This window comes from Penicillium malachiteum (assembly GCF_028827825.1).
Source record: "Penicillium malachiteum strain IBT 17515 chromosome Unknown utg000001l:1.0-8184562.0:1.0-8186909.0, whole genome shotgun sequence".
Classification (NCBI taxonomy): domain Eukaryota; kingdom Fungi; phylum Ascomycota; class Eurotiomycetes; order Eurotiales; family Aspergillaceae; genus Penicillium; species Penicillium malachiteum.
The window spans coordinates 2,252,388-2,278,689 of record NW_026643094.1 but is presented as its reverse complement, the minus strand read 5'-3'; the positions used below and the strand labels follow the sequence as shown (position 1 = coordinate 2,278,689).

The following is a 26,302-nucleotide window of genomic DNA, read 5'->3' as shown; positions in this document are numbered from 1 at the left end:
TTTCCTTTTCCTTTTTCTTTTATTTGTCACATAATCACAATGGCTCTCTGGCAAGGCTTCAGTCAACAGTTACGTAAGGCAGTGCCTAAGACAGCGGGAGAGGTATGCCTGGCTCAATCACGGCGATACGTCAGTTCATCAATCCCGCGGAGGTTGAGGAGCGCGAACCGGTGGGATGTTAGCACAAAAAGGAGTGTTCAATTCCCATCACAAGGGTGGAAGTCGGCTCAGCGCTCATTCTCTGCTACTGCGCATGCCGCCCACGGTCACATCACACCTCCTAAGCCTGGCGAGGAGTAAGTCGCATGAACCACGTACAAGTCATGTATTTGCCGGTTTCTAATAGCTATAACAGGATCAATATCTCTTTCATCGATAAGGATGGTACTCGGGTTGATTTGCAGGTTTCCGAGGGCGACAACTTGCTAGATATTGCACAGGCTAATGATCTTGAGATGGAGGGTATGTCGAGATGGTTCTGACCGTTCTCAATTCAACGGTCATACATAGTTTTGGTCCCATTGCTAACCTGTTCTATAAAATAGGTGCCTGCGGTGGCTCTTGTGCTTGCTCCACATGCCATGTAATCGTCGAGGATCCGGATGTTTTTGACAAGATGGAGGAGCCCTCCGATGACGAGAATGATATGCTGGATCTGGCGTTTGGATTGACTGAGACCTCTCGACTGGGATGCCAGGTCCTGATGACCAAAGATCTGAACGGACTGGTAGTAAAGCTGCCCACAATGACACGGAACCTCCAGGCCAGCGACTTTGAGCAGAAGTAAGTCGGTTTGGATGAAAGGAAATAAATGGAGACTAGTGGATTACCCTTGGAGTAGATCTTCAAGACGGGACAAACAGATGAAGTCTTCATCTAACAGTCTATACCCAATCTATGGAGTATGGACTATGTATTGTATTATTTGCATTTGTGTTGCGTCAAGCCGACAAGATACCGAATGAAAAATCTCCTGTACTATTTTCTTTAAAAACAAACATTTGAAACAAGACATCATAAAAAGCTGGGTTGACAATGTCAAGCCTACTATAAAGTATAAATCGCCCAACGCCAGAATCATGCCAAGGGGAATCATAGGACTTTTGAATCTTTAAGCTTCCTCAATGTTCAAGGGCTTTCCCTTCTTGCCGTTAATCAGCTCAAGGAATCCTTGCTTGCTGACCTCATTGACGGCCTTCTCCCGCTCTCCCATACCGACGGTTCCCTTCTTGCGTTCATCCTTGGCTGCCTCCTCACCCCGAACTTGGGCGGCACGGACAGCATTGAACAGCTTCACAACACCACGCTGGGCCATCTTGCGTAGCCGCTTCTCATCCTCCGCTACTGCACCAGAAGCTCCTCGTTCAATTCCCATCACGTCACGCACGCGACCACGGTCCAATTCTTCCTTCTTGTCTGCGCGCATCTTGGCTCGGGCAGCATTGTCGAGCTTCTCGTTGGCGGCCTCATTGGATTTATATTCAGCGTCTCTGCTTCGGGACAGCACAGGATCGGCGCGGGCAGATGATGAAAGCTTGGTAGCCAGAATTTTGGAGATCGAAGTTGAGAAGGCAGTGGGATCGTTGCGCTTGGGGACAGCTCGGCGTTTGCCACCCGCGTCTGGAAGAGAAGCGTCTGAAAGGTACTCGTCGTCATCATCAGATCCAGAGGCATCGTTGTCATTGTCGTCAGCAACGGGTTCGTCCTCATTATCCTCCTCGTCGCTGGAGTCTTTCTTGGCTGAGGGTTTGGGTTTCGATGCAGGTGCAATTTCGGTCTTCTTTCTCTTCGCAGGGAGCTCAATAGCATTGGATTTTGTGACGGGAACACCACCATCATTTTCCTCATCGGAATCGGCGAGATTGACAGCCGCGAAGTTGCCATCCTCCTCCTGCTCGTCTTCCGAACTACTGTGGTATTCGGCTTGCTTGCGAAACTTCTTCGGGCGGCTAGTCTTGCCCTTCATGCCATCTTGGACTTTTCTTTTCTTCGAGTAGGAGCCGACCATATTGGGCGAAAGCGCAAAATGGAAATGAAATTGAGAAAAAAAAAGGTGCAATCGACTTGCGTAGTAGAACAAGGTCAAGACCGAGTTTCTCTTGCGATCAACTTTTTTTTGGGCGGTGAAAGACTCCCGCTCACCGATTGGTTCTCCGCATTGCCTCCTTGGCCTTTCCGCTTCTCGCCCCTCCACAACTTGCTCTTGTCTTGCGTCTATACAAACTCCTCCGGGTTTATTTTTGAACATAATTTATCCATCATGGTCCTCCAGGATCTTGGACGGCGCATTAATGCCGCTGTCAATGACTTAACGAGATCTAACAATCTCGACGAGAAGGTTTGTGTTGAACCAATCGACATTTAACATGTATGCTAACTCGCCTAGGCGTTCGATGACATGCTTAAGGAGATCTGCGCAGCCCTTTTATCTGCCGATGTCAACGTCAAGCTTGTTCAGACCCTCCGCAAATCGATCAAGAGTACCGTTAACTTCGCTTCTATCCCCGCCGCCACGAACAAGAAACGCCTGATCCAAAAGACCGTTTTCGATGAGCTCGTGGCCTTGGTTGACCCTCACTCGGATTCCTTCCGCCCAAAGAAAGGTCGCTCAAATGTCATCATGTTTGTTGGTTTGCAAGGTGCGGGTAAGACTACCACCTGTACCAAGCTTGCTCGACACTACCAGATGCGTGGCTTCAAGACAGCATTGGTCTGCGCGGATACCTTCCGAGCTGGTGCTTTCGATCAGTTGAAGCAGAACGCGACCAAGGCCAAGATTCCTTACTACGGTAGTTTGACTCAGACCGATCCAGCTGTCGTGGCCGCGGAGGGTGTCGCCAAATTTAAGAAGGAGCGCTTTGATATCATTATCGTGGATACTAGTGGTCGTCATCGACAGGAGGAGGAATTGTTCAACGAAATGATCCAAATTCAGGAGGCGGTTACTCCTGACCAGACGATCCTTGTTCTGGACAGTACTATCGGTCAGGCCGCGGAGGCACAATCATCGGCATTCAAAGCTTCTGCCAACTTCGGTGCCATTATTATCACTAAGACTGACGGCCATGCTGCGGGTGGTGGTGCCATCTCCGCTGTCGCCGCTACTCACACACCTATCATCTTCTTGGGAACCGGTGAACACATGATGGATCTTGAGCGATTTGAGCCCAAGGCCTTTGTCTCTAAATTGCTGGGCATGGGTGATATGGCTGGGTTGCTCGACCATGTGCAGGCCATCACTAAGGATTCCGCTGGTGCCAAGGAGACTTACAAGCACATCACCGAGGGTATCTACACTATTCGCGACTTCCGTGAGAACATTACATCGATCATGAAGATGGGCCCTCTCTCCAAGCTTTCTGGCATGATTCCCGGTCTTTCCAACTTGACCCAAGGTCTGGATGATGAAGACGGTTCCATGAAGCTCCGCCGTATGGTTTACATTTTCGACAGTATGACTACTGCGGAATTGGATAGTGATGGCAAGCTTTTTACCGACAAGCCGAGCCGCATGGTCCGTATTGCTCATGGAAGTGGTACTACCGTGCGTGAGGTTGAAGACCTTCTCTCTCAGCACCGCATGATGGCCGGTATGGCTAAGCGTGTTGGTGGTCAGAAGAAGCAGATGCAGCGTGCCCAGGACATGCTCAAGGGTGGCAACAAGCAGCAACAGATGGCTGCCATGCAAAAACGTATGCAAGCTATGGGTGGTGCTGGTGGCATGGGTGGCATGGGCGGAATGCCCGGTATGGGCGACATTGGCAAGATGATGCAGATGATGGGTGGTGGCCAAGGAGGTGCTGGCGGCATGCCAAACCTCGGTGGTATGGACTTGCAAAGTATGATGAGCCAGATGAGTGGGCTGATGGGAGGAATGGGTGGTATGGGCGGAATGGGCGGCGGTGGTGGTGGTGGTGGTGGACGTGGAAGAGGACGGTAGTCTTTGAGACCTACCATATCTTCTTGCATCTTTTACCGACTTACATTCCCATCTTTCCCCTTCCTCTTAGCATTCGGCAGGTGTTTGGCGTTCGAATAATTGAATAGTACATTCTATGACAACCACACAATAAAACAGATTGTGAACATGATTTCAAATGTTGAGATGCACTTTTACATACTACATGCAGTGGTACATACTGCCAGTGGATTATCTATACCCGTGGACCCAGTCCTGCCAGTGGAGCCCTGGAGGTAACTTCAAATGTCCATGTCCACGGGTTGAATCCATGATGGATGCCAGTGTTTGACTGTAATTCTAGGTAGTACCTAGTAGCTTCAATCATTGGATTGAAAAAGACTCGGAACTTGAACCGTCACGGTCCAGATGTCTCGGAACCTCCAGGCTTTTTGGAAGCATTGAGGGAAACAATTGATATGTAAAACTTGAACATTTCTGAACATTTGAAAATCAAATGAAACAAGAAATTGACCATGCCTGCACATGGATGTGGATGCCACTGCCAGTGGCAGTGATTTCAACATTTTGAAGCACCTCAAGCCCTGGGGTTGGTGTTCTACATGTAGAACTTGAAATAGTACTATCACGGGTGCTAGTATGATTATTTCCGGCAAATTTCACATTTATAAGGGCAAATTCATACGCGCTTTTCTTTGTTCTAAACTTTGATCCAAGGTTCCAGTCAACCTTAATATTCACTTTCTTATCAACAACCTTGGAACCTCCCGAGTCTCCTTATTGTTATATAATATACGGTTTGGTCTGATTATCATTATTCGAATAACAATCTTGGAACTATTCCTCGAATATTTTCATGTATCTGGGCAATATTCTCCTATGCCTCCGTAGGATACGGAGTGGAGCTCATTTGGCAAGCCGGATGATTCGCGTTGTTCTCGTGACAGGCCATACATGGACGAAGCAAATTTGGAGGAGAATTATAATAAAGCAAACACCATGGCCCTTCATACGAGAGATCAACCCGATCAACTATGTTCCTTTGTGGGCTCTAGAAAAAAAAGATCACTTCCAAAGAGTCACGATAAAACGACTCCAAGGTATATGTAAAAACTACTCCCCACTACCATCCAGATCAGGCAATCAGAGGCCGATTGTATGGATTCGATTAGTGGAAGAAAACTAGTGAGAGGATCGGATGAATGAAGAATTGCAGACGCGTATGTGTACTGCATATAAGAGCTCTTGCTCACTCTCCCTTCTTCCCTTCAGCAGGTATGGACTTGTTGAAGAATACAACTAGGAAGCGCAGGAGTGTACACATTGTCCATATGGAGTTATTGTGCTTCTCTTTCATCGGGATCTTTCTGAAGAATTCAATTTGATATTTCGGGTAAAAAATATTTTTATAGTGCAACCTTGGAAATTATTAGTAATTACAACTATAACAAACACAATGGAAGCTACAACGAACGTGGAATAAAATAGAGAACCTTAGTAGGATGTGATTAGGTGCTGCACATACGGTCTATCAACCGCCTTTTGTATTCGTGTATTTAGCTAAATTATCACAACTAGATCTAACCAAGTCTCTCAGTGCTTCGCAACTCGCTCCAAGCCTCATAGACCCAAGTGGCCTTTTTCGTACCCAATTCCACCAGGTCCGATAATGAACCAAATGCCATTTTAAGAGGACCCTCCCAGCTCACCAGCTTATCTTCCAAAACACTTCCAGCAGGATGGACTTTAGTGGTAGTCTTCCGTTGAGCAGGAACGCTAAGCTGATACTTCCAAACCACCTCACCATCCACATAAAGCGAATAGGTAAGAACCGAGTTTCGGACTGACGCATCCACATCATCAATAGCTTCAGCAATATCAATCAACCCAAACTTGCTATTTCCATCCGGCGCATATTTCACAGCCACATCTTCCGTATCGGTTTGACGGTACGAGCGAATAGGAAGATAGAACATGCTGAGCGGACCAACACTAAACTCATGGACACCTAGTCCGGGAGTATTGGGTTGAAGTTCCTCAGGAGTGAGTTCAAGCGCAGGATCCGGGAACCGTGTAGCGGCGAATTCATGACGATCTCCACTTAGTAGAATGATCCTGATTCCGAGCTCTCGTTCCGCACGCCACATCGCTTCGAAGACAATGCGTCGTTCATCCAGAAATCCGCCCCATGTATCTATCGTACCGACGTGCCAATTCTTCGTGAAAGGGACACTCGAAGAGATAATCTTCCAATGCACACCTGCTGGTTCTGGCGTGGCTAGGTATTCCAAAAGTGACTGGAGCTGTGCATAGCCGAGGATGGTCGAGTTTGTTTGCGCTGGCTCGGAACGATAGGTACGGGAATCGAGCATGAAGAATGAGGCGGGGCCATTCACGAATGAGAAATATGTGACATCGTCTGGGTGTGCGAAGGGCTTAGCAGGAACAGGCGGGTTCGCACTGACGTGGTAGTGGGTGAATGGGTCAGCAGCGGCTGGATAGGGCGCTGTTTTGTTGCCCTTTGACCAGTCATTTTCGATTTCATGATCGTCTAATGAGTGAATCCACGGGAGGTCGATGGCAGTGTTGTTTTTAGAGGTGAAAGCCCAAGAAGGCGAGGAGTAGATACGCCTGTACTCGCTGCGATAGTGGTCCATCGATGCACCGAATCTGAAGGGTACGTCGATATAGATGAAGTCGCCGAGGAAGAGCATGAAGGATGGCTTGAGTAGTTCGGGGATTTTGGCGAGAGCTTCGGTCATTATCTCTATTCCTGGTACTCGTAGTGGATGCGATAGAATGTTGTATGGGAAGTTTGGCTTTAAGCAACTCGATGTGACAAATGACATGCGGCTTGCCTCACGCGATCCTGGTCGCGGTGCGGTCACGAAATTACCGGTCTTGTTGTTCGATAGTCGATATCGATAGGAAGTCCCGGGCTTCAAGTTTTGAAATTTCACTGTGGTGGTGAAGTCGGTACTATTGTTTATCATGTAGACAGTGCCTTCTTGGACCCATTTATTTGACTCATGCGAGGCTTCTTGGTATGATACTACGACAGGCAATTGAGCCATGTCAGGCTCTCGAAAGACCAAATTAGCGGTGGTCGGAGAGACATAGCCAATACGAGAAAAGGAAATCTCATTGCTCGGGTACACCACTAATCCTCGAAGCAAGAAGTCTAATGCAAGACAGGATACAACAATGTTGATCAGTGCTGTGACCCATGTCCAGACAGGCGACCGCTTGGAAGGAAGACCTGTGAGCAGGGTCTTAAGAGCAGAATCGCAGGATTTAGATGCGCTTGAGACATGAACACGCTCTTCATTAATTGATATAATCAGTCAATCGTATACAGCAACATTTGGAAGGTGGACTCACTGGTGGAGGACTTCCCACCTTTCCGGGATGATCGTCAGAAGGAGGCTCATCTTTTGCCAAGGATAAAACCGAGGAAAGATAAATTAATAAAGAAGTGAAAACAATCGGCGCAAATGGCCAGCCGGGGATCTAACGTAATAAATTAGCAAATAAATTGTGGATGATCTCATGGTGTTCTCCTTCATACCCATCTTAACAAAACGAAGGCAAAAAAGCGGATAGTCGCGGAGCTGGTTGCTGCAACTCCTCGCAAAAGAGACACCATTATCGCGACTTCAAGAAGACAGCAAACAAATTACCATAACTTATTGAACAGGTGAAGTTATTCAAATAGGGATGAGCATTACAGGGCGGTCATGCTGATTTAAGACTTGTTGATTGGTGTTCATGTTTTGGAATGACGACATGTGTTTCCAAGGTTGCGGGTCCACTTACAGTAACCAGTTGACCATTCTATCAATGTTACTACTAGTATCACCTTAGAACGAAATATCATGAATATTCAAGCTCTGCTACCTGTAAGGTTGCCTTCTGTAGATAATTGAAGTCCATTAAAACATTTAAATATGGAATATTCTCAATAAGTACTAGCTGACATTAGATCCACGATACTATAAGAAAGACCCAGTCCTAGATCACAGATATCTTTGAATGATAAATTCAACATATCTCAAGTAGAGCTTCTGACTAGGATCCTCCCCATCGTCGATTTCGGGCCAGCATGTCCTGCAGCAGGTTATTCACGCTAGCAGCAGCGCTGTTGGCTATACCCCCGGGGGTCAACATCTGGCGCGCGGCGACGACCAAGTCTTTGAGTCCCAGGCTTACAGACATCTCTGCTGCCCATTGCCAAGGCTTCTCTCTTCCACCAGGAAAGGCATTAAAATATTCCCAACCCATGACTCCACCAAAATTGGGGAACTGCTCGACCAAGTTCGCAAGAACCGGGCTCAGTCTTTCACCGGACACGTATCCCTGTGATCCATTGCCCGGGTTTGTCAAGAGACCATAAACCACACGACGTGGAGACCAGCCCTGTTGGATCATGGCCGCATACATGCGTGGGTCCTCAGCCGGACCCCAGCCATTGTAGAATTGAGCATTATACCAGTCAATCTTTGAAGCTCGGGCTTGTTCGAGCTCTCTATAGTCAAAGCCTGACAGATTTCCAACGCCAAGAAGTGCTGCTGCGACCGGTGCTAACGTGATGATAAAGTCGTCGCCCATATCGGCCTTGAGTCGGTCGATCAGTCGAATAATACCTTGCAGCGACATCTCCTCTTCCACATCGAGATCGAGTCCATCAAGTTCGTAACGGCGCAAAATCTCCAAGAGAGGGAGGTAGTATCGCTCGAATTGGTCTTGGTCGCCGTCAAGGCGAGTGAATGAACCTCGAGCTGCACCGCCCAGCATCCCCATTATCTTCACACCACCTTGCTTAACCAGGGGGACCTCGGCCCATAAAGGGTCGAACTTGGGGTTATCTGGAGGGTCATCATTGAGCGTGATGCGATTCGGATCCTCATTGATGTGAATGGCTGCTAAAATGACATGTGTCACGCCGGTATTGTTTTCCACAAGGGGCATCATGGAAACATATGGATCCGAGCCCGGGATCAAGGTTTGGTGATAGAGGATCACACGCGGGCGCTCCAGCGGCCCACCTGGTAGGGGAGGCATTATGACTCGGATGGGATATGTTCAAGTTGGAGAGCACTCTTGTTGTCAACAACATGGAAGGAAATTCAGCTCCGCACAACTAACCAGCTCCTAGTGGATAAGAAGTGGGGTGGCTCTAGCCTCTGATAAGGCCGCGACTGAGAGCTCAGATCTAATATGAAACCACTTAAGTCGAGGAGCTGGTGCTGATTATATCGAGTCCTTGGAGAATCAAATCCTAACCAGTCATGCTCTAATATTAAATCTTATCTATCATGGGGGTATTTTGACCCCGCGGATGATACAGTAAACCTTGGAAGCTGCATATGGCAGGGAAGCTTCCCCTGGAAATTCAACGCGTGCCCTGACTAAGCCAAGATCTGGTACAACAACCTTAGAACATTCCAAGGGTTTGATCTCCGAGGAATGAGAATGAGATCACACGATATTGATAAGATATCAGATTGCACAGATAGCAATTAGCCACAGCAAATCTAGTTTGGGCTGTGGTCATGCCCATTGTTCCGAGTCACACATATGCTGACCTTGTTTGAGTTGACATTATACTCCCAGCCCACGTGGTGCAGGTGCATTCAAGGATGGAATTTTTCGTATAGATGATCTAATAGTCCAGGATAAAAGTGCCTGGATAGTAAATTGGAAGGAATATTGGACTTGGAGATAGAAAACTATTCTAAGCTGAGCGAGTACAAGAACGACTAGTAACATTGAGAACCATTTTTTGTCATTCATAGCAATCTTATAAGAATTATCAAATATTCCAGGGGGGTTCACCTTTTCTTTGATCTTAAGTCTAGCAGTACCCCGAGTTTTAGCAAGCGAGGCCCTTTCTCAGCACTCTCTCAATTTCTTTTCCCCCAAGGTCCTCTTTCCCCTTCATAGCAAAACATAAAACCCAGACATCATACGTGCTTGATAGTATGATCACTAGCCACGGGACATAATCAGTCATTAAGATATCTCCTGATCAACACCAAACTGCATGAAGAGTCAACCATTATAAGCAAAAAGCGATATTCATCTCGTCTCTGATGAGCACCCGGATCAGTGGGACTAGTCAAAGAAAGTCACCTGTATAATTAGCTCACAAATGGTTTCAACATAACTCAATCTCAAGACCTCTCAGGATTTTTCATATCCAAGACCATCTGTATATGCTCAAATTTCAGCGGAGAATTTTCATACTGAGCCAAGAGATGTGCTGTACGGATGACATTCTTAATCTGTCGACCATTGAGCTCGATCCGGGAGACGCAGTCCAGTTCGTCATTGGATAGAACCTCCATGGCTGTTGTGCTAATAGACTGAGTCCAAATTTGGCGCCTGACAGCTTCATTAAGATCTGGGTATCATATCGTGACGTGGATACGAGACTCAAAGGCAGGATCAATATTCTCAGCGCGATTAGTAGTGAGGAATAGGATTCCCTAAATGGGCCAGTACTTTGCACTAAGATGGATATTAGAATAAGTCACCTCGTAGTATTCCAATAGTCGTAAGAAGATCGAGACTAGTTCATTTCTCTTGAGATCAATATTGTCACGGGTCTCCATAAAAACGTCGGCCTCATCAATCAGAAGAACTGCTCCCCATCTGGGAACTAGGCCCATAATACCACTCAAATTATACTCAACTTCTGAAGAGCTGTAAAGAGGGACCTTCATCACCTCGGCAATACTCTCTGCTGTGAGAGTCTTGCCAATGCCAGGTGGCCCTTTGAGTAGCATGATGATACTATGGCCCTTGCCCTTGATAACATCATCAAAGGAATCAGACTCGGAGTTTTTGGATTTTGATTGCACAAATGCAAGTATGAGCCTTTTCATATTCCGCTCTGCATGTGGAAGCACCAAGGAGTCAAATGCTCTGTTATTCCAGACAATCTCACTCAGGCTATCCACTTCAAATTTGAGCCATTTCTTTTCCTTCAATGCATAGCCTCAAAGAGATGAGGTGGAAATCAGGTGCTTCTCATCGTCAAGTTCGTTCCATATTGCAACTTGTTTCACGTAGACAGATTCATTCTTACTGAACTTGCTGTACAATTTCGTATCAATGACAACGCGTCCTGTGATTTGGAATTCCATCAGATGGCCAAATGAATATCCATATGCAGGTCCTCTGTACTGCTTGAAGTGATATCCCTTGTAACTCTCCCAGAGTTTTCCACGAGCGATGAGACTGGCTCGAATTCCGTCTTTGTCTTCGTGATAGACAAGAGGGAAGACAGGAAGTGTAGTAATGGGCAAGGTTCAATTGAAAAGAGGAATGACAAATTTATGGTCACAGTATCCGAAGCTTTCACTATCATCATAAACATATTCACATTTTATCTCCAAATGTCCCAATCTGTTGAGATGGTTATCCTTGAAAATGAACGCGCGCGGATGGCCATCAAGGGCGCTGAAAACGAGATCACCTGGCTCAAAGATTGCTAAGAGCATATCTGCAGTACATAATAACACCGTTCTTCACAAGATCCTGTTTCTCAGAAAGATTGCTTGCAATCTCCTTGTATATGATCTCATGTAACAAATCAACGTGCTCCTTTGTCGTTGGGTCTGTTATCTCGTCTTTTGCTTTGATCAATCTGTCCCAGCGGTGAATGAAAGAAGTAAATGGCGAATGAAACTCGACACGCTGAAGGGTTGTTGCTGTTCCGGGATAGCCTCTGAAAACCCCACCGAGGAACTTCTTGACATGGTCACTCTGGATTGATATTGAGTTGACACTGAGATTGCGGGAAAAGCTGTAAGACTTCGCATATCGGACAATCAAGGCATATTGACTGGACTCTGAGTTCTCTGCAGGGACTGTCAGGTCGGTGGGCATCTCTTTAACCCAAAACTTCTTGCCATCGCGATCAAATTTTTCATAAGATTGTGAGCTTTACAAATACTACCGACTGGCGCATATTACGTGAGCTTTGAGCTCAAGAAGTTTTTGCCTACGACTCCAGCAATATGTGAGCTTTATCTTTCTGGGTAAAGTAGAATGTTAAGCAGGGATACGTACGATTTGGCACCGACTCGGTCTTGGCCTCCATATTGTTAGTGGACAAAGTGGGAGACACTACCCGGTGATAGATACTCCTTCTAGCAGTCTCCGAGTCTAGTAAATCTAGGAAAACTTTCGTGTAGGCACCTGGCAGATTCAAGGACAATGGTGCGAGAGTTTCGTTTATTTTATATCCGAGTCTGTATTGTATTTCCAAGGTTGGAAGGTTTACCAGGCAGTGTCATTTCGCTCGGAGTCCGAAAACAGTCCCCGATATTTTGTTGCCCAGTGATGAGGTTGAGTCACATCTGACTCTGTGAAATGAATTTTGATCTAAGCTCCAGGGCTCACTCCAGGGTTTGTGGAGAGTGCTGGGGCCGTTCCGTTGATCCTTGAATCCTGAACCGTGGGACCTATCCATGTTTTATCGTTTACATACGTGCGTCTTCATATGACTTACTATAATATAATTTGAAGCCTTCAATGAGCAGTGGAGTGGTTACATAGTGGTCCCAGCCATGTCAAAATATTAATGACTTGGAAGTTTTTATTGCGTTACTCAAGTATAACATTCATCAAACGGAATCAATGACGTGGTGGTGGAAACTGCCAGTGCGTATCTGGAATCGGCTCAGCTGTGAATTGAAACTAAAGAATTTGAATATGAGGACTTCCGCTGTACAAGGCTTTGGAATTGACGCTAAAAACTTCCACCTTTCTCGCAGTTTGAACGGCAAGTCGGCATTTTACTGTCGACCAGCACCAGCACTTGTTTCGCTTCCGAGGTCGATCATCAGCGAGTCCTGAGCACTTGGATTTCACTTGCGACCAAAATGACACCAAAAAGTCCATTCCAGGGAGTCTTCGAGGATGGTAAAGCTCCAGTCTATGATCTGATTGAGAGGGAAAAGATCATCATGTGTGACCTGTCGCTTCAAATAACTCCAAAGTATTTCTGGCGAGTTCGTTCCATTGCTAGCTCTTCAGGCATGGGAAGGAGAAACTTATCAATCTCATTGACCCAAAAAGAATTTTGTGGATTGACTTGATAAGCAGTGGTGTATTCCCAATATGATGGATACCAGCCAGAAGTTTCCCAATCAATGATTCCAACAATATCATCTCCGCGAATAAGAATATTGAGGCTGCTCAGGTCGCCGTGAGTAAATTTTAAAGGCCATGATTTGCCGTGCTGTGTGATGAACTCTTGAATCTCAGGATCAAAAGTACATGTAGGATCAAATTCGATACCACTTCGTAAATGCCGATGGAAGTCCTGAATGCCGTTAAATGGACCAAAACGCAACATTTTGAAGGAAGTGCCTGGTAAGCGGCAGTCAAACATGGATCCGCCATCAGCAGAAGCTATCTTTGTGCCTTCTGGCGCTGGGATTTCTCGCATCTCTTGAATCATAGACTTCAGTTTTGAAAGTAGCTTAGCTTTTGATTCCTCATCCCGTCGTACCCAACCAACTCCAATCATATCCCCCTTAATTCTCTCCATCAAGATATACGTCTTTTGACAGTGTGTGAAAGCACATATAACTCTTGGAACTGGAATCGATGTTCGCTCCGATATGAAACGCATTGTAAAGGCCTCAGATAAATGTACACTGGGACCGTACTTGACACATAGCCGGTCTGTCAACATGAGCACGCTCCCTTTGCAAGGCCTGATAGACCAAAGCAGCTTGACAGCCAAAAGCGCAAAGAATAGATTTAAAGCCGTACATTGAATGGAGCTGATGTTGCGTGCGTAGATGGCGAATGCAAACCGAGGTTATCTTTGGGTGACATGAAGGCAATCGTGATAAAAGGCAGCGTTTTAGTACGGACTTGACTGATCCGATAGAATAATTTCAAGGTTCTCTTGCGACTTGTAATTCTGTATGTATGAAGACGGGCCACAATTTCTCCATAAATCAACAAAACGTTGTGCAATAATGCTCAGGTGAGAGACTCGGAAAGATACAAAAAATAAATGTAGCATAAGGGGTCATCACATAATACCACAGCACATGTAACCTCCTTACTGCCACGCAGCACAAGTCTCAAAACACTGGCAATGCAAATGGACTATGCGATATTCATCACACATTTAGTGCAATATACCTGCCCAGGTGGACCTGGCCAAAAGGCTTAATCAGCCTATATATTAGCATTGTTGAGAGATGACTTGAGTCTGTTTGATCTGATGCACGCCCAAAGAGTAGGGGTAGAGACGGGAGAGAAGCAAAAGCTGCGAATCGGACAAGAATTCAGACGATATATGCGCAAGATAGTGCAGATGCCTATATGAAACGTTGACTGAGCTGCCTGAGAAATTCAATAATTCGAGACAGGTTGGATCAAACTCGCAACCACTGGAGAAATCCGTTGGTCGATACCATAACCAGCCACATAATTGGTTCATTGATGTGACTTATGAGAGCTATAGCCCATATTTTGCTCTTCAGGGCCGATCCTCTCAGAAACACAAGTTGGACATTTATGGGGAGGAAATCGTCAGTTGGCTTCTTACAGAAGAAGAGTCACGAAGGCTTGCGCGTTGGCCGGCTTTGCAAGTTTCGACATACCTTTTTCGATTCGAGGCTGATGATTGCGGGAAATTTCACAATCTGAGCTGGGTTCACGATGCAGGTGTCACTGAAGGTGAAACTTTTGTCAAGCACGAAAGTACCAACTCCAGATGTTATCTTTCCATGATGAGCTTTGAGTAATTACTGGCAGTTTATCAGTAGCAACTTTCACTTGAACAAGTCGATCTACAGAAACCAAATTGTAATGTAGGAAGATGAGTGGATATCTCAATAATATTCTGTTCCAAAACGCCATGCGATGCATACAAAAATATCACCCGAAGATGTAAATAAACAAAGACCATATAAATGGATATAATAAAAGAATAAAAGAATATTTTTGCCTTCACTTTTGCAGCATGGTCTCTTATTTGGCCTGGGCAGCCAACCACGCCTCGTGCGCCTTCTTCTGTCGCTCCCAGTCCTTGCGAAGCTTCTTCACACGACTCTTAGTGACCTCTTCACCGGCAGCATCACGGGTAGGCATACCCTCATCATCCCAGGCACTGTACTCAGCAGTGCGGTACATCTCCAAGTGGCTCAGCTTGCCCTTCTCAAGCTTCTTCAGGGCTTCCTCCTCCCGAGCCTTCTGAGCAAGAACCTTCTGGCGGGCCTTCTCAGCCTTCTCCTCACGAGCTTGGATCATCTCACGAGTGACGGGACGGATAAGTGCAGGGAGGTTATCGCGGTCCTCAAGGTAAACACCCAAATCGAAGAGATCGATATCACGCACGCGATCGCACAGAGAGAGGATCTCCTTAACGGCAGAATCGGATGACTGGAGAGAAGAGGCCTTGGTGCGGAAGTTGGAGAGAACCTCGGCATAGGGCTTGGCGGACTCTGGAACATCCTGGGGAGCAGATTCCTTAGTCGCCTTAGCGATGACCTCGGCGGTGATTCCGTCCTTTGAGCGGGCTGCTTGACGGAGAGTATCACGCATAGTGGAGAGAGGGTTCAGGAAGGGCTTGGCCTCCTCAGGAACATCAATACCAGACCAACCGATCTCAGTGCTATCGGCTGGAGCTGATCCATTAAGACCGAAGATGTTGACCATCGAAGTCACAAATTGAGCGGCACCCTTGACATGCTCAGGGTTCAGAGCGGCCTTATCGGCGCTGTTGTATTTAGAAATGAGCTCTGCGAGAGCATGCATCACACCCGCAGTGTTGAAGGAGTCGCACAGGCAAGCGTCCACGGTAGCCTTGGTCGCTTCAAGATCGGCGCCGAAGGTGGTATCGGTAGAAGAGCCCTGGAAAGCAGCTGGATCCTTGACCTTGAGGAAGAAGTTGTTGACCTTCTCCTCCCAGGTGTTACCGGTAGCCACAAGCTCGTCAGTAACCTCGATACCTTCCTTCCAACCACCCAAAAGGAATGCAATACGCAAGCTTCGAGAGGTCCAGTGCTTCTGCTCCAATGAATCCCGGATGGAAATAAAGTTCTTCAAGGACTTAGACATCTTCGAGCCTTGGATAGACAGATGACCCATGTGCAAGAAGTAGTTCACCCACTGTTCGTGGTTGTGATAGTGTGCCTCACTCTGAGCTAATTCGTTATCGTGGTGAGGGAAGACTAGATCGATACCACCAGAGTGGATATCCATCTGCTGCCCCAGTCGGGCAGAGGCCATGGCCGAGCACTCGATGTGCCAACCAGGACGACCTCTGCCCCAGGAGCTCTCCCAGCTAGGCTCGCCAGGCTTGGAAGACTTCCAGAGAGCGAAGTCCGAAGCACTTCGCTTTTCAGTAGTTGTGCTAGTGAGAGAACCCTCTCCCTCTGCAGCCAGCTTGTTATCAGAACGGCTCCACGGCGCGAGGCGAGCGTAATGGTGACCGCCAGCCTCAAAAGCATCAATGTCAAAGTAGACAGAGCCATCCTTGGTAACATATCCAAATCCGTTCTCCACGATACGCTCAACAAAGTTGGCGATCTCAGTGCCATATTCTGTAACACGGGTAATCTCATTGGGGTCAAGAACATTCAGATTCCGCATATCCGTCAAGAACCGCTCCTCAAATTTGCGGGTCAGCTTCAAGAAGATGCTGTGATCGTCGGCATCAATCAATGCCCCCTTCAAAGCATCCAGGTAAGGCAGGAGAATATCCTGGGCGCTCGAGTAAAATGACTCAGCAAAGACCGCAGGGTCAGCAGGAGTGCTAGTCTGCGCCTGGACAATAACCTTGGCAGCTGGTGCCACAGTCTTGATGTGCATCTTCACCTTGGCCTCGTCATCTCCAGGCTTCTCGTTTCCTGCCAGAGTGCCGCCATTCAGCACGGTTGCGTAAACCTTCTCCACCTCCTCTTGATATTGGGCGGGGGCGAGGTCCGATGCCAGCAGGGGCAGGTTCTTTTTCACATAAGCCGAGTAGGCCTTCTGAGTGGTGTCGATTGCCTCGGGGGTAATAGTGGGGTTAATTGCGACATATTCATTGAAGAGGTGTTGCTGTCTGGCACGCAGGATGATCTATGAATGGAGGGATAAATGAGCCATTGCGCTCGGATACTCTCGCAATATACAGATTAGCACGTCATAATCATACCTTGTCATCAACATCAGTAATGTTCATTACGAAGTGTACGTCGTATTTGAAATAGTCGCGCATGATGCGCCGGATAATGTCGGTGGACACATAGTTCCGAGCATGCCCCAAGTGTGAGTCATCGTACACAGTCGGACCGCACGCATACCAAGTCACCTTCTTTCCGGCAGGGTCGATAGGAACAAAAGGCGTCTTAGACTTGGTCAACGAGTTCCAAACCTTTATCGGAGGAAGCTGCGCGCCGGGGTGCGAAGGTGGTTGCCGCCATGGCGGCTGTTGGCGAGACGACATGGACTTGACAGATAGAACGGAGATCGAGACAGACAGAAAGCGAAACCGCTGCTTATGAGGGAAGGCGGAGCGTAGAAGGAGGGGCATATATGGAGGAAGTAAGAAAAAAACACCGCGGGGACAAGGAGGGGCTTTAAACAACGAAACACGCATCGATCTTAAGGTTGGTTTGCGCTCATGATTGGTCCATGCGTACTGTCCCGCATACCCTAAGCCCTAATATCCAAGATAGGAAATATCAATCAGTTCTTTTTCTCCAAAAGTTGAAGCTTCTTTGCTGTACAGATAGAGGTCCCTCAGTACTGAAGGATCTACTTCTATTGTCCCACTAACTACAACCCAGTTGAGCTGTATTAGGCTCTTCTAATCACAATGCCATCACCCTTTTTAAACCCCGGGTCTCGCGCGCAGCCCGATAACATTGCGCTCCTTCATCTACGTCGCGATCAGAGCATTCCGACCATTCTCCGCACTCAGGATGACGAATGCCAGGGTTACAAAGAAGGAAAAGTGACCACCACCCGTTTTGGAGTGTTCCCACACAGTACTATGCTGGACCAACCATGGGGTTCTCAAATCGCCGCCTCAAAAGTCGACACAGGATCCCGCGGCCGGAGACCAGCGAACCCAGCTAAGCGCAAGGCCGACGAGTTGGATGGATCCGGTACAACAACCGGTGCAGAGGATGACGCACCTGCAAAAGCCGTTGCCGCCGCAAGTGGTTTCCTGCACTTGATGTACCCTACCCCCGAAGCCTGGACCTTATCACTTCCCCACCGTACCCAGGTCGTATACTCTCCAGACTACAGCTACATCCTGCACCGACTCCGAGTGCGCGCTGGTGGAACCATTATCGAGGCTGGCGCTGGAAGTGGTTCATTTACCCACGCATCCGTCCGCGCCGTATTCAACGGATACCCTGAAGAGCAGCAAAAGAAGCGGAAGTTGGGAAAAGTGTGCAGTTACGAGTTTCATGAGCAGCGCGCTGGGCGGATTCGTGAGGAGGTTTCACAACATGGATTGGATGGTTTGGTGGAGGTGACACACCGTGACGTCTGCAAAGATGGATTCCTCTTGGGCGATTCAGAAACGGGTTCCTCACCAAACGCCACTGCTGTTTTCCTGGATTTACCTGCCCCATGGCTTGCGCTGAAACACCTCGTCCGCAAGCCTGCCTCTGGTGGCCCCTCTCCACTTGATCCGTCATCGACCGTGTATATTTGTACCTTCTCACCATGTCTCGAGCAAGTAGAGAAGACCGTCCGCGTGATGCGACAGTTATCGTGGTTGAACATCGAGATGGTCGAGGTACAAGACGAACGGATTGATGTGAAGCGGGAGCGTGTCGGTTTGGATACTGAGGGAATCAGAGGAGCAACCGTCTTCCCTACAACTGTTGAAGAAGCAGCAGATAAGCTCTGGGCCGAAGAAGAGCGAGCGAAGATTCTTCGTTCAGGCTCGAAGGACAAGAACCTTAGCCCGGAGGAGACGGCTGCTCTCAAGGAAGCTGAGCTTGCCATTACTGAGACGATAAAGCCGAAGACATCTACACCGGCATATGACTTGGGCCGCTTGGTGCACCGCTCTGAGCCAGAGATTAAGACTCACACCTCCTACTTGGTTTTTGCTATTCTCCCCCGTGAATGGACTGAGGAGGATGAACAAAAGTGCCGTGAGCAGTGGCCTCCCAGCAAACTGGATGCTCTTCTGGATAAGGGCAAAAGCAAGAAGCAGATGAAGCGGGAATCCAAATCACAACGCATGGCGGAATCAATTGCGAAGAAAACAGCTGAGAAGGCTTCAGAGGCGGATACTGAGACCTCATGAGATTGATTGTATACTAAAAATTAATGTACTGTGTGGTATTAAGCGACTACTTTAAAATATTGTTTATATGTATATGCCGGTGTTATCTAGACCAGAAATTAAAACAGGCAGTATATATGGAAGTGAACCTTGGAAGTCATAAGTCTCATTGCTCAGTGATGTAAATGGAGTATATTCTAGGTAATCTGATGGCAAACGCCGGGGAATCGGGGACCGATGATAATGCTATGTCACAAAGCAATTGGACTCAACGCTAACGAGGCATAAACGACAAGCTTAGAGCTTTTCATCAACTCGGAACTTATCCCAAGCTTCATTCAATGCGCCGAATACAGCACCGGCGATCATACGTTGCTCCGTTGTGGCAGTGGTAGGGATCTGGTAGACTAGAGTTAGAAATGTCCACAAGTAATAATAAGAAACATGAGAGTTACGTACCTTGTCGGGATGCACCTTTGCAATACCCTTCATATAATTAATCTTGACCTTATTCGCCAAGACAAGGTCCGACAAGCCCACCTTCTTCCAGCCAGCCTCAGACCAGAGTACTGTATCCAGACTACCCAGAAGTGCGCGCAGGTTATCCTGCTTTCCATTCTTCCACTTCGCTATTCTGCTATCGACACTGTCTGTGAGAGCAAATTTCTCCTGATCAGCACGTTCCGCAGCTTGATTCGCCTCCCGCAGACGGGCGACGGCTGCCGAGTCCTGACCAGAGCTTGAAGGGCCAAGATCAGAGAGTGCAGAAACTTTCTTAGGTACTGGTGCAGGTCTCCTTTTAGCAGGAGCCGAGGGTTTAGTAGGCGATTTGCTGATCCCGGCAGCTTTCTCGCACCGATTGCGGCCTTGAATACAAGTACTTCCACCGTGACCAGTCTCCACTGCCAGCTTCCACGCCTGGGCAGCGTCGGCCCATCGCTCGAGCTGCTCCAAAGCTTCGGCCTTGCGCATGAGAGCCTTGCCGAAGAAATCCCTCATTGATTTGGCGGGTTCACCATTTTCTAACTCGATGACTTCATTCTCGCCTCTTGAGGGTCCAATCAAATCCAATATAATGTCGGCGTCGTCAATGGCTGTCTTGGGTTCACCGGTCTTGAGGGCTGTCATGGCACGGTTGCTTCGAATCATAATGGTGATTGGATGCCTATCAGGAAGCATTCCAAGAGCCGTCGAGAAGCTTGCATGTGCAGCTGCATAATCACCCCGCTTATATGCCTCTGCTGCTTTCTCGCGGTGGCGGTGAGTGGATTGAAGAGCTTCTGGGGACACGGGCGGGATAGATCGTGGCGGAGCTTTAGGTCGTACAGGAATAGAAGCAGATCGTGCAGGAGGCGGCGTAGGTCGAGATGGAGTTGGTTTAGATTGATTGGTTGAAGGAGCGGGAGAATCAAATAGATCAACAGTAGGCTCGGGTGCCGCTGGTGGCGCTTGAGCTTGGGCCTGGGGCCGCTTGCGTCTAGCAGGACTGACATATGCTTGCGCCGACTGCTCTTCTGCAGCAAACCGGGACAGACGAGATTTAGGTTCTTGGGAACTTGGTCGTGAGGGTCGTTGGAGGAAATGGGGTTGCTGCTGCATCAGCTGCCCAGCTGGGGGAGATGGCTGGGGCCGCAGATCGCGACCACTTGAAGCAGGCTGGGATGGGCGAGGGGGCTTCCGAGGACGCGTTTCTTGCGAATCTAATAGTAACGCCTCATTTGTAAATTCTGTATCCTTCTGCCCTTGCGGCTGACCTGTTCCATCGGCGCGCCGAGTGGGTAGCGGCGGCTGAGAAGGTGACTCCTCACGAGACACAGACGCATCGCGCATCCACTTGGGTTGACTGGGGTCATGATCTGCATTAAATTCATTCACGGCTTGTTGGAATTTCTTGCTTCCTGTTTTCCATAATGAATTTGCCGTTTTCAAGAAATTGTTCCCAAATTGTGCTGCAATTTGGGCTGGGTCTTTCTCCCCGGCGGCAGGACTACGGCTGTCATCACGCGACCGAGGGTCCTGGAATCTCCTTTCATTTTGCCACGATGGTGCATCACGGTTGCGGCTTTGGCTCCTCTCAGGATGATCATTAGCTGGTGATCGACCCTGTGCCTTTTGTCTGGCTTCAGCGTGCGCCGATGTAAGAAGCCAGCTTACTGCAGCTTGGACATCAGTACCTGATGAAGTAGTTCTAAGAGCTAGTCGGGCCTTGTCTGCCGGGAATCCCATGTCGACCAGCTCTGCAATAGCCCGGTCTACATCATTAGATGGCATAGGCGAAGCTTCACTTTCTTCCCGACCATTAACGGGAGATGCTCTTGTCTCCGGAACCACTTGTTGGCGGGGTATTTCCGACACGGGCTTTCCTAGCAATCCCAAAAAGTCATCATCATCCTCTTGAGCTGGAGCCGGCGCGGAGCGAGCTGCTGATTTACTCTTGAGGTCACTCAGTCCGAATGGGTCATCGTCATCGAATGCGCTCATTCCCCCAGTGTTGTCTTGCATCTGGATACCCCCACCATTCACACCTTGTGAGGGCCTCGCACCAAGTCCTGGCGACGGGGAGGCACTGGGAATGGGGAAATTTGTAGAGGCATCGACAGGTGCTTTAGCATTGAAGGCAGCCAGCAAATCATCATCATCAGCGGTTGATGCGACCGGTTGCGACAACGCTCCCCCAGCTGGGCTCCGCGTACGACCTTGCTCAAAGTTATCCCAAAACTGCGAGTTCTGCCCACCGTATTGAGACTCGAACCGTTTTCTGTTTTCTATTTCTTTTTGCGCTTTCTCGGCTTCTAATCGCTTCTGCTGTTCTGCCAGAGAGAGGTTCTTGTTGCCTGCGGAGGGACCGAACGAGACCAAGCTTGCGAAGCTATCTCCGGTGGGGGCGGCCGGTTTTGCGGGGGAATTGGATCGGTTGGAGGCCGTAGACAGAGGGGTCGATCTGCCAGAAGCATTTGATTGTCGTAGATTGGGAATCATGAGTCCTGAAGACATTGGAGGGGGCTTATTGGTTGGGGGGGTTTGAGTTGGAGGACCAACTCAGCCCATTGAGGTCATCCATGGCCGCGCAATGGTTTTAGCCTATGTAGGATGAAGGGACTCAGGGCTAACTGGAGGGTTAATAATTAGCAAACCACTGAAGTAGATAACAGTGGATCTTTCATCATACCGGAAACAATTGAAGGTTTGAACATGAAGACAGCTTTCAACATCTCGTTGACGACAAAGCCCCCTGTAGATGTGGGGGAACGGATCAACTAGATCCGCGTCTTGGCAATGGCCAGAACATTGATGCCTTCACTTATAACTGCCAGTGTGAATGTAACTTGATTTTATATATTAGAGAATGTAATGATCCTTGTAGTAATTTGTCGCTCTATTGGCTAATTCTTATCCAGAATTGGTACATGTACCAGTAACTTCATAATATCTTACGCGCCTACTAGACGGTGCATGTACTGCTGCTAGTATGGATGCAAGCCTGGGCACTTTAAATATTTTAAAACCATCTGATGAGCCTCTTAATGTATACATTATGATACAGTACTGCCTTGGCTGTGAGAAGAGTGACAGGTGGCTACTACTAGTATTAATTATTAGTAAATTTCTTTTTTATATGCACTGAAGTTGACAGTATCCAATGCTTTGAACCTTGACCATCATGTACTCCAGCCCTGGAGAGCTACAAGGAGATACAAATATAGCAACCTTGGAAAATAGTCACCAACTTTCAGAAGTTCCTCATTTCTGTTTCTCGTCAACTTCCTCTCACTCTTCGTTCTTTCTTACTACGAGTTCGGTTGACCTTCATATTTTTCTGGAACTTGCCCAGGTGAGCTTTTGACCTCGTCAACTTTGAAGCTTAATTTGAAGTACAAGTAATGTGAACTTGAGAGATCACGGATCTTATATCACATCACATCACACCCATTCAACTAGCTAGCAATATAGCTGCTGTTTCCCATGAAAATAACTAATGTTTTGACCACTACAGCAACTGAACTTCAAGATAGACCGTCCAACTCGACCTTGAAATCCACATACCTCGTCAGGATTTATCTCAAGCAGATGGGGGACCATAATCACAGCGGGCTCGGACCGAATGCAGCTATATCCACCCCTCGAGTCGACCAAGTTCTTGATATCGCCACAAAGCTAGATGACCCGCGGCACTTTGCATGGAATACTGATACTTCTCAAAGACAATATCATGACAGAGGCATTTATGGAAATGGACACCACGTGTGGAGCGTATGCTTTTCTCGGTGCCAAGGCCAGGAATAATGCATATATTGTGGACCTATTGTGGACATGATTCTTATTGCTGGGATGATCATCATTAGAAAAACAAACCTCTCGGTATATCATGATGCCCGTGTGTTCACTGAAGCCATCAGAAGTGCCCAAGTCTTTGAACCCGAAGTGGGCTTGTTTCAAAGGCCATGGATTTCCAGGTGGCTTATCTGCTGTTGACGGACAAATCCAAACACCCTATGTTATTGGCAGATATAAACAGGAAGACAGAATGATTGGACCTAGTGTAAGTTCGTCGCGGTGGATAAATACAATGACACTAATAAAACCTAGGACTACTGTGGCTCTTCATCTGGCTCCGCAGGATATCTCAACAGAGAGAACACCCCGTTTACCCATTTACAGATAGTCTAGGGCCTATGACTCGTTGCGCTGAGGATCTAGCAGCTTTAATTGGCAGTTTGCTACAGAGAGACTTTTCTTCATCGTTGACCAAGACTTGGAAAGGGCGTAAGGTTGGGTTTGTCGATCCAAAGATCTGGTACATTCAAGTTCGCGAGGGTATATGGGAGTTCGTTGAAGAAATCATAAATCAGCAGGTGAGTACACCGTAGATCTTCTATTATGGAAAATGTCTGAAACTAAATTGATTTTACAGGGTTGCCGATAGCTCGGATGCACTGAATCTAATCACTGATGATGGTGGCAAAGTAATTCAGGATAATTCCCTGATATCGTATGATGAACTCAAATTTGAGTGTTTGGATGGCTTAGATCAGGTCTGGAACCACGATTTCGCTCATCTTTTCCAAGGTTTGCTTCGTTCGTGCAGGGGTATGTTGATCTCCCGGTGAAGTCGGTGGAAGGTCTGATCTTGAACATTCGAAACGTGCAAAAAGCTCTGCCTGGAAGTTAGTCATGATATTGAAAATGATTGGTATCAATTATTTCTTATGTGGCATGAACGTGGGGTGGCTAATTCTATATATTGATCTAGACCCCAAGGTCTTCTCAAGGACTCGATCAAGAAAAGAAAACCATACAACAAGAGAGAAGTACTACGAGGCTAAAAACGTTCTCCGCAAAAATGCAAGAGTTGAAGAGTACGAGAAAGCTTTCAGGGAATATGAGGTGGATATTATTGCAGGTCCTCTTGACTCACAACTGGGTTCCATTACTGCTGTTGCAGGTCATCCATCTGCAACTGTCCACGGGTCCCACTAGGATATGCTGACTCCGAGTCCTATAATGGGCAAGCCTATGGATTATCCATCATTGCAGGTGCTGATAGGGAAGAAGAAAAACCTGTTCAAATGTTCAATTTATGAGTGCAATGAAAGTCACCCGGAAATTCCGAAGCCTCCACCGATCCAGGTTAATTCAGGGGAATCTGAGTTCTTGATCGTGTAAGTATTTTGATTTCATTTATTCCATTTTTTCCTCTTTGGTCATTGATTTATTGATATCACTTTGCCCCGATTTTTCTACCCGTATTCCTATATTGTTGGCTATGAAATAAGGCTGAAAGGATTCTTATACTAGTAAACATCCAGGGCTGTTCTCATCTAAAATCATTATTTTCTTCGAGTAGCTGATTCTTTCCAATGAGGTAAAGAACCCAATCTATGACAAGATTTATCATACTACCTAATAAGCCGATGTTCCCACAAAAAACTTGATTAATCCTTGTAAGTACCAGTTGACCATAGCTTAGCCTTAGAACCACTCCACAATTAACACGTATTCTACCCCGTATTCCAAATCCCAAACTGCCGTGACTCAAATTATTGTATATTCAGGTACATTATTAACAGGGTATCCCTCCATAAGACGTTACTGAATTTGCTCTAATTTTGGCACATTGTGCCCAACACGTGTACGGTGTACCTGAACAGCGCACTCGAACCTTGAAAGCGAGTGCATACGGAGTACGAAGAGACACGAAGAGACACGAAGAGACACGAAGAGACACGAAGAGACACGAAGAGACACGAAAAGACACGAAAAGACAGCATGCATTGTTTCCAGTTAAATGCATAGGAAAATGCACGACCAATGAAACAATGCATTATCGTTTGTTGGAACCAGATGAGCGGTGTTGTCTCAGATCAGAAGCATTTTTCTCCTTACTTACGAGCATCAAAAGAAAAAGCAAAGAGAAAAGTCAATTTGATACCCAACCATTCAGCAGGAACAATGCAAGCACGGCACAGTGGCGGTGGAGTAAGGTTATGATAGGTTATGATAGGTCAGAGATGCATGAACAATAAAGGGGAAAAAAGCACAGAGCTCAATGATGTGTGACAGATCGGGTTTCCAGCCCCACTATATTGAACCCCTAGACTACTAGTTCATTAGTTCGCTAGTGATACCTCCGAGAGGGTATCCATTCCACTAGTCTGACTTTTTTTTTTTAGGGAAATTGTACCGGTGGAACTCCGTCTATACATTACGGTGAACATTTCCAAGTTTAAATATATGAAGATAAACTTGGAGGTATCATGGGATCAAATAGATGTGACAGATCAGGGTTCTGGGTACTTCTGGAGAGCTGCATTCCCGTCGGATAGAGCCTTGATCAACGGTAGTAGAAATACAAATTTTTCAATCTCGTATTAATTCAAAAATTCCAAAATATTCAAAAAAAATATTCTTGTGCCTGACTATTTATTAAACTAGTCCAATTAAATCCTAGTGGCCGGCCAGTAGATCCGGGAAAGGCTTGGAGGATTCGGAGTCAGGAACTATGTACTCCGTATGGATGATAGAAAAAGTGCAATCTCCGAACAAACGAACTTATGATAGAGAACAGGGGAGTTCAATTTATCCAATTAATTTTTGAAAATTCTATAATTCTA

The 26,302-nt window shown here is 47.1% G+C and overlaps 13 protein-coding genes across 13 annotated transcripts; 5 read left to right on the top strand and 8 right to left on the bottom strand.

The window, feature by feature from the left end:
• Positions 1–39: 39 nt before the first annotated feature.
• On the top strand, positions 40–787 carry N7483_000849 (ferredoxin family 2Fe-2S iron-sulfur cluster binding protein; the record flags this gene model as incomplete). Its single annotated transcript, XM_057084287.1, has 3 exons — positions 40–296; positions 356–462; positions 546–787. The coding sequence occupies 3 exons, from the start codon at positions 40–42 to the stop codon at positions 785–787; spliced, it is 606 nt and encodes a 201-aa protein (XP_056950436.1).
• Positions 788–1,111: 324 nt separating this feature from the next.
• Positions 1,112–2,008, bottom strand: N7483_000848 (rRNA-processing protein RRP15; the record flags this gene model as incomplete). The annotated part of the gene is made up of 1 exon (XM_057084286.1): positions 1,112–2,008. One exon carries the CDS (start codon positions 2,006–2,008, stop codon positions 1,112–1,114), a length of 897 nt encoding a protein of 298 aa, XP_056950435.1.
• A 252-nt stretch (positions 2,009–2,260) lies between these two features.
• N7483_000847 (RNA-binding signal recognition particle subunit SRP54) lies at positions 2,261–3,940 on the top strand (the record flags this gene model as incomplete). The annotated part of the gene is made up of 2 exons (XM_057084285.1): positions 2,261–2,338; positions 2,387–3,940. The coding sequence occupies 2 exons, from the start codon at positions 2,261–2,263 to the stop codon at positions 3,938–3,940; spliced, it is 1,632 nt and encodes a 543-aa protein (XP_056950434.1).
• A 1,559-nt stretch (positions 3,941–5,499) lies between these two features.
• Positions 5,500–7,565, bottom strand: N7483_000846 (alkaline phosphatase family protein; the record flags this gene model as incomplete). Its single annotated transcript, XM_057084284.1, has 3 exons — positions 5,500–7,239; positions 7,301–7,429; positions 7,488–7,565. The coding sequence occupies 3 exons, from the start codon at positions 7,563–7,565 to the stop codon at positions 5,500–5,502; spliced, it is 1,947 nt and encodes a 648-aa protein (XP_056950433.1).
• A 422-nt stretch (positions 7,566–7,987) lies between these two features.
• On the bottom strand, positions 7,988–8,980 carry N7483_000845 (putative class III chitinase; the record flags this gene model as incomplete). Its single annotated transcript, XM_057084283.1, has 1 exon — positions 7,988–8,980. One exon carries the CDS (start codon positions 8,978–8,980, stop codon positions 7,988–7,990), a length of 993 nt encoding a protein of 330 aa, XP_056950432.1.
• Positions 8,981–10,407: 1,427 nt separating this feature from the next.
• Positions 10,408–10,707, bottom strand: N7483_000844 (uncharacterized protein; the record flags this gene model as incomplete). The annotated part of the gene is made up of 1 exon (XM_057084282.1): positions 10,408–10,707. One exon carries the CDS (start codon positions 10,705–10,707, stop codon positions 10,408–10,410), a length of 300 nt encoding a protein of 99 aa, XP_056950431.1.
• A 697-nt stretch (positions 10,708–11,404) lies between these two features.
• Positions 11,405–11,812, bottom strand: N7483_000843 (P-loop containing nucleoside triphosphate hydrolase protein; the record flags this gene model as incomplete). The annotated part of the gene is made up of 1 exon (XM_057084281.1): positions 11,405–11,812. One exon carries the CDS (start codon positions 11,810–11,812, stop codon positions 11,405–11,407), a length of 408 nt encoding a protein of 135 aa, XP_056950430.1.
• Positions 11,813–12,911: 1,099 nt separating this feature from the next.
• N7483_000842 (uncharacterized protein) lies at positions 12,912–13,565 on the bottom strand (the record flags this gene model as incomplete). The annotated part of the gene is made up of 1 exon (XM_057084280.1): positions 12,912–13,565. One exon carries the CDS (start codon positions 13,563–13,565, stop codon positions 12,912–12,914), a length of 654 nt encoding a protein of 217 aa, XP_056950429.1.
• A 1,358-nt stretch (positions 13,566–14,923) lies between these two features.
• Positions 14,924–17,471, bottom strand: N7483_000841 (cysteine--tRNA ligase; the record flags this gene model as incomplete). Its single annotated transcript, XM_057084279.1, has 2 exons — positions 14,924–17,017; positions 17,094–17,471. The coding sequence occupies 2 exons, from the start codon at positions 17,469–17,471 to the stop codon at positions 14,924–14,926; spliced, it is 2,472 nt and encodes an 823-aa protein (XP_056950428.1).
• Positions 17,472–17,756: 285 nt separating this feature from the next.
• On the top strand, positions 17,757–19,211 carry trm61 (tRNA 1-methyladenosine methyltransferase subunit GCD14; the record flags this gene model as incomplete). Its single annotated transcript, XM_057084278.1, has 1 exon — positions 17,757–19,211. The coding sequence occupies one exon, from the start codon at positions 17,757–17,759 to the stop codon at positions 19,209–19,211; it is 1,455 nt and encodes a 484-aa protein (XP_056950427.1).
• A 276-nt stretch (positions 19,212–19,487) lies between these two features.
• On the bottom strand, positions 19,488–22,184 carry N7483_000839 (UBA/TS-N domain protein; the record flags this gene model as incomplete). Its single annotated transcript, XM_057084277.1, has 2 exons — positions 19,488–19,589; positions 19,650–22,184. The coding sequence occupies 2 exons, from the start codon at positions 22,182–22,184 to the stop codon at positions 19,488–19,490; spliced, it is 2,637 nt and encodes an 878-aa protein (XP_056950426.1).
• Positions 22,185–23,559: 1,375 nt separating this feature from the next.
• On the top strand, positions 23,560–23,858 carry N7483_000838 (uncharacterized protein; the record flags this gene model as incomplete). Its single annotated transcript, XM_057084276.1, has 2 exons — positions 23,560–23,730; positions 23,778–23,858. The coding sequence occupies 2 exons, from the start codon at positions 23,560–23,562 to the stop codon at positions 23,856–23,858; spliced, it is 252 nt and encodes an 83-aa protein (XP_056950425.1).
• Positions 23,859–23,863: 5 nt separating this feature from the next.
• N7483_000837 (uncharacterized protein) lies at positions 23,864–24,668 on the top strand (the record flags this gene model as incomplete). The annotated part of the gene is made up of 3 exons (XM_057084275.1): positions 23,864–24,015; positions 24,103–24,278; positions 24,442–24,668. The coding sequence occupies 3 exons, from the start codon at positions 23,864–23,866 to the stop codon at positions 24,666–24,668; spliced, it is 555 nt and encodes a 184-aa protein (XP_056950424.1).
• Between the last annotated feature and the right edge of the window lie 1,634 nt (positions 24,669–26,302).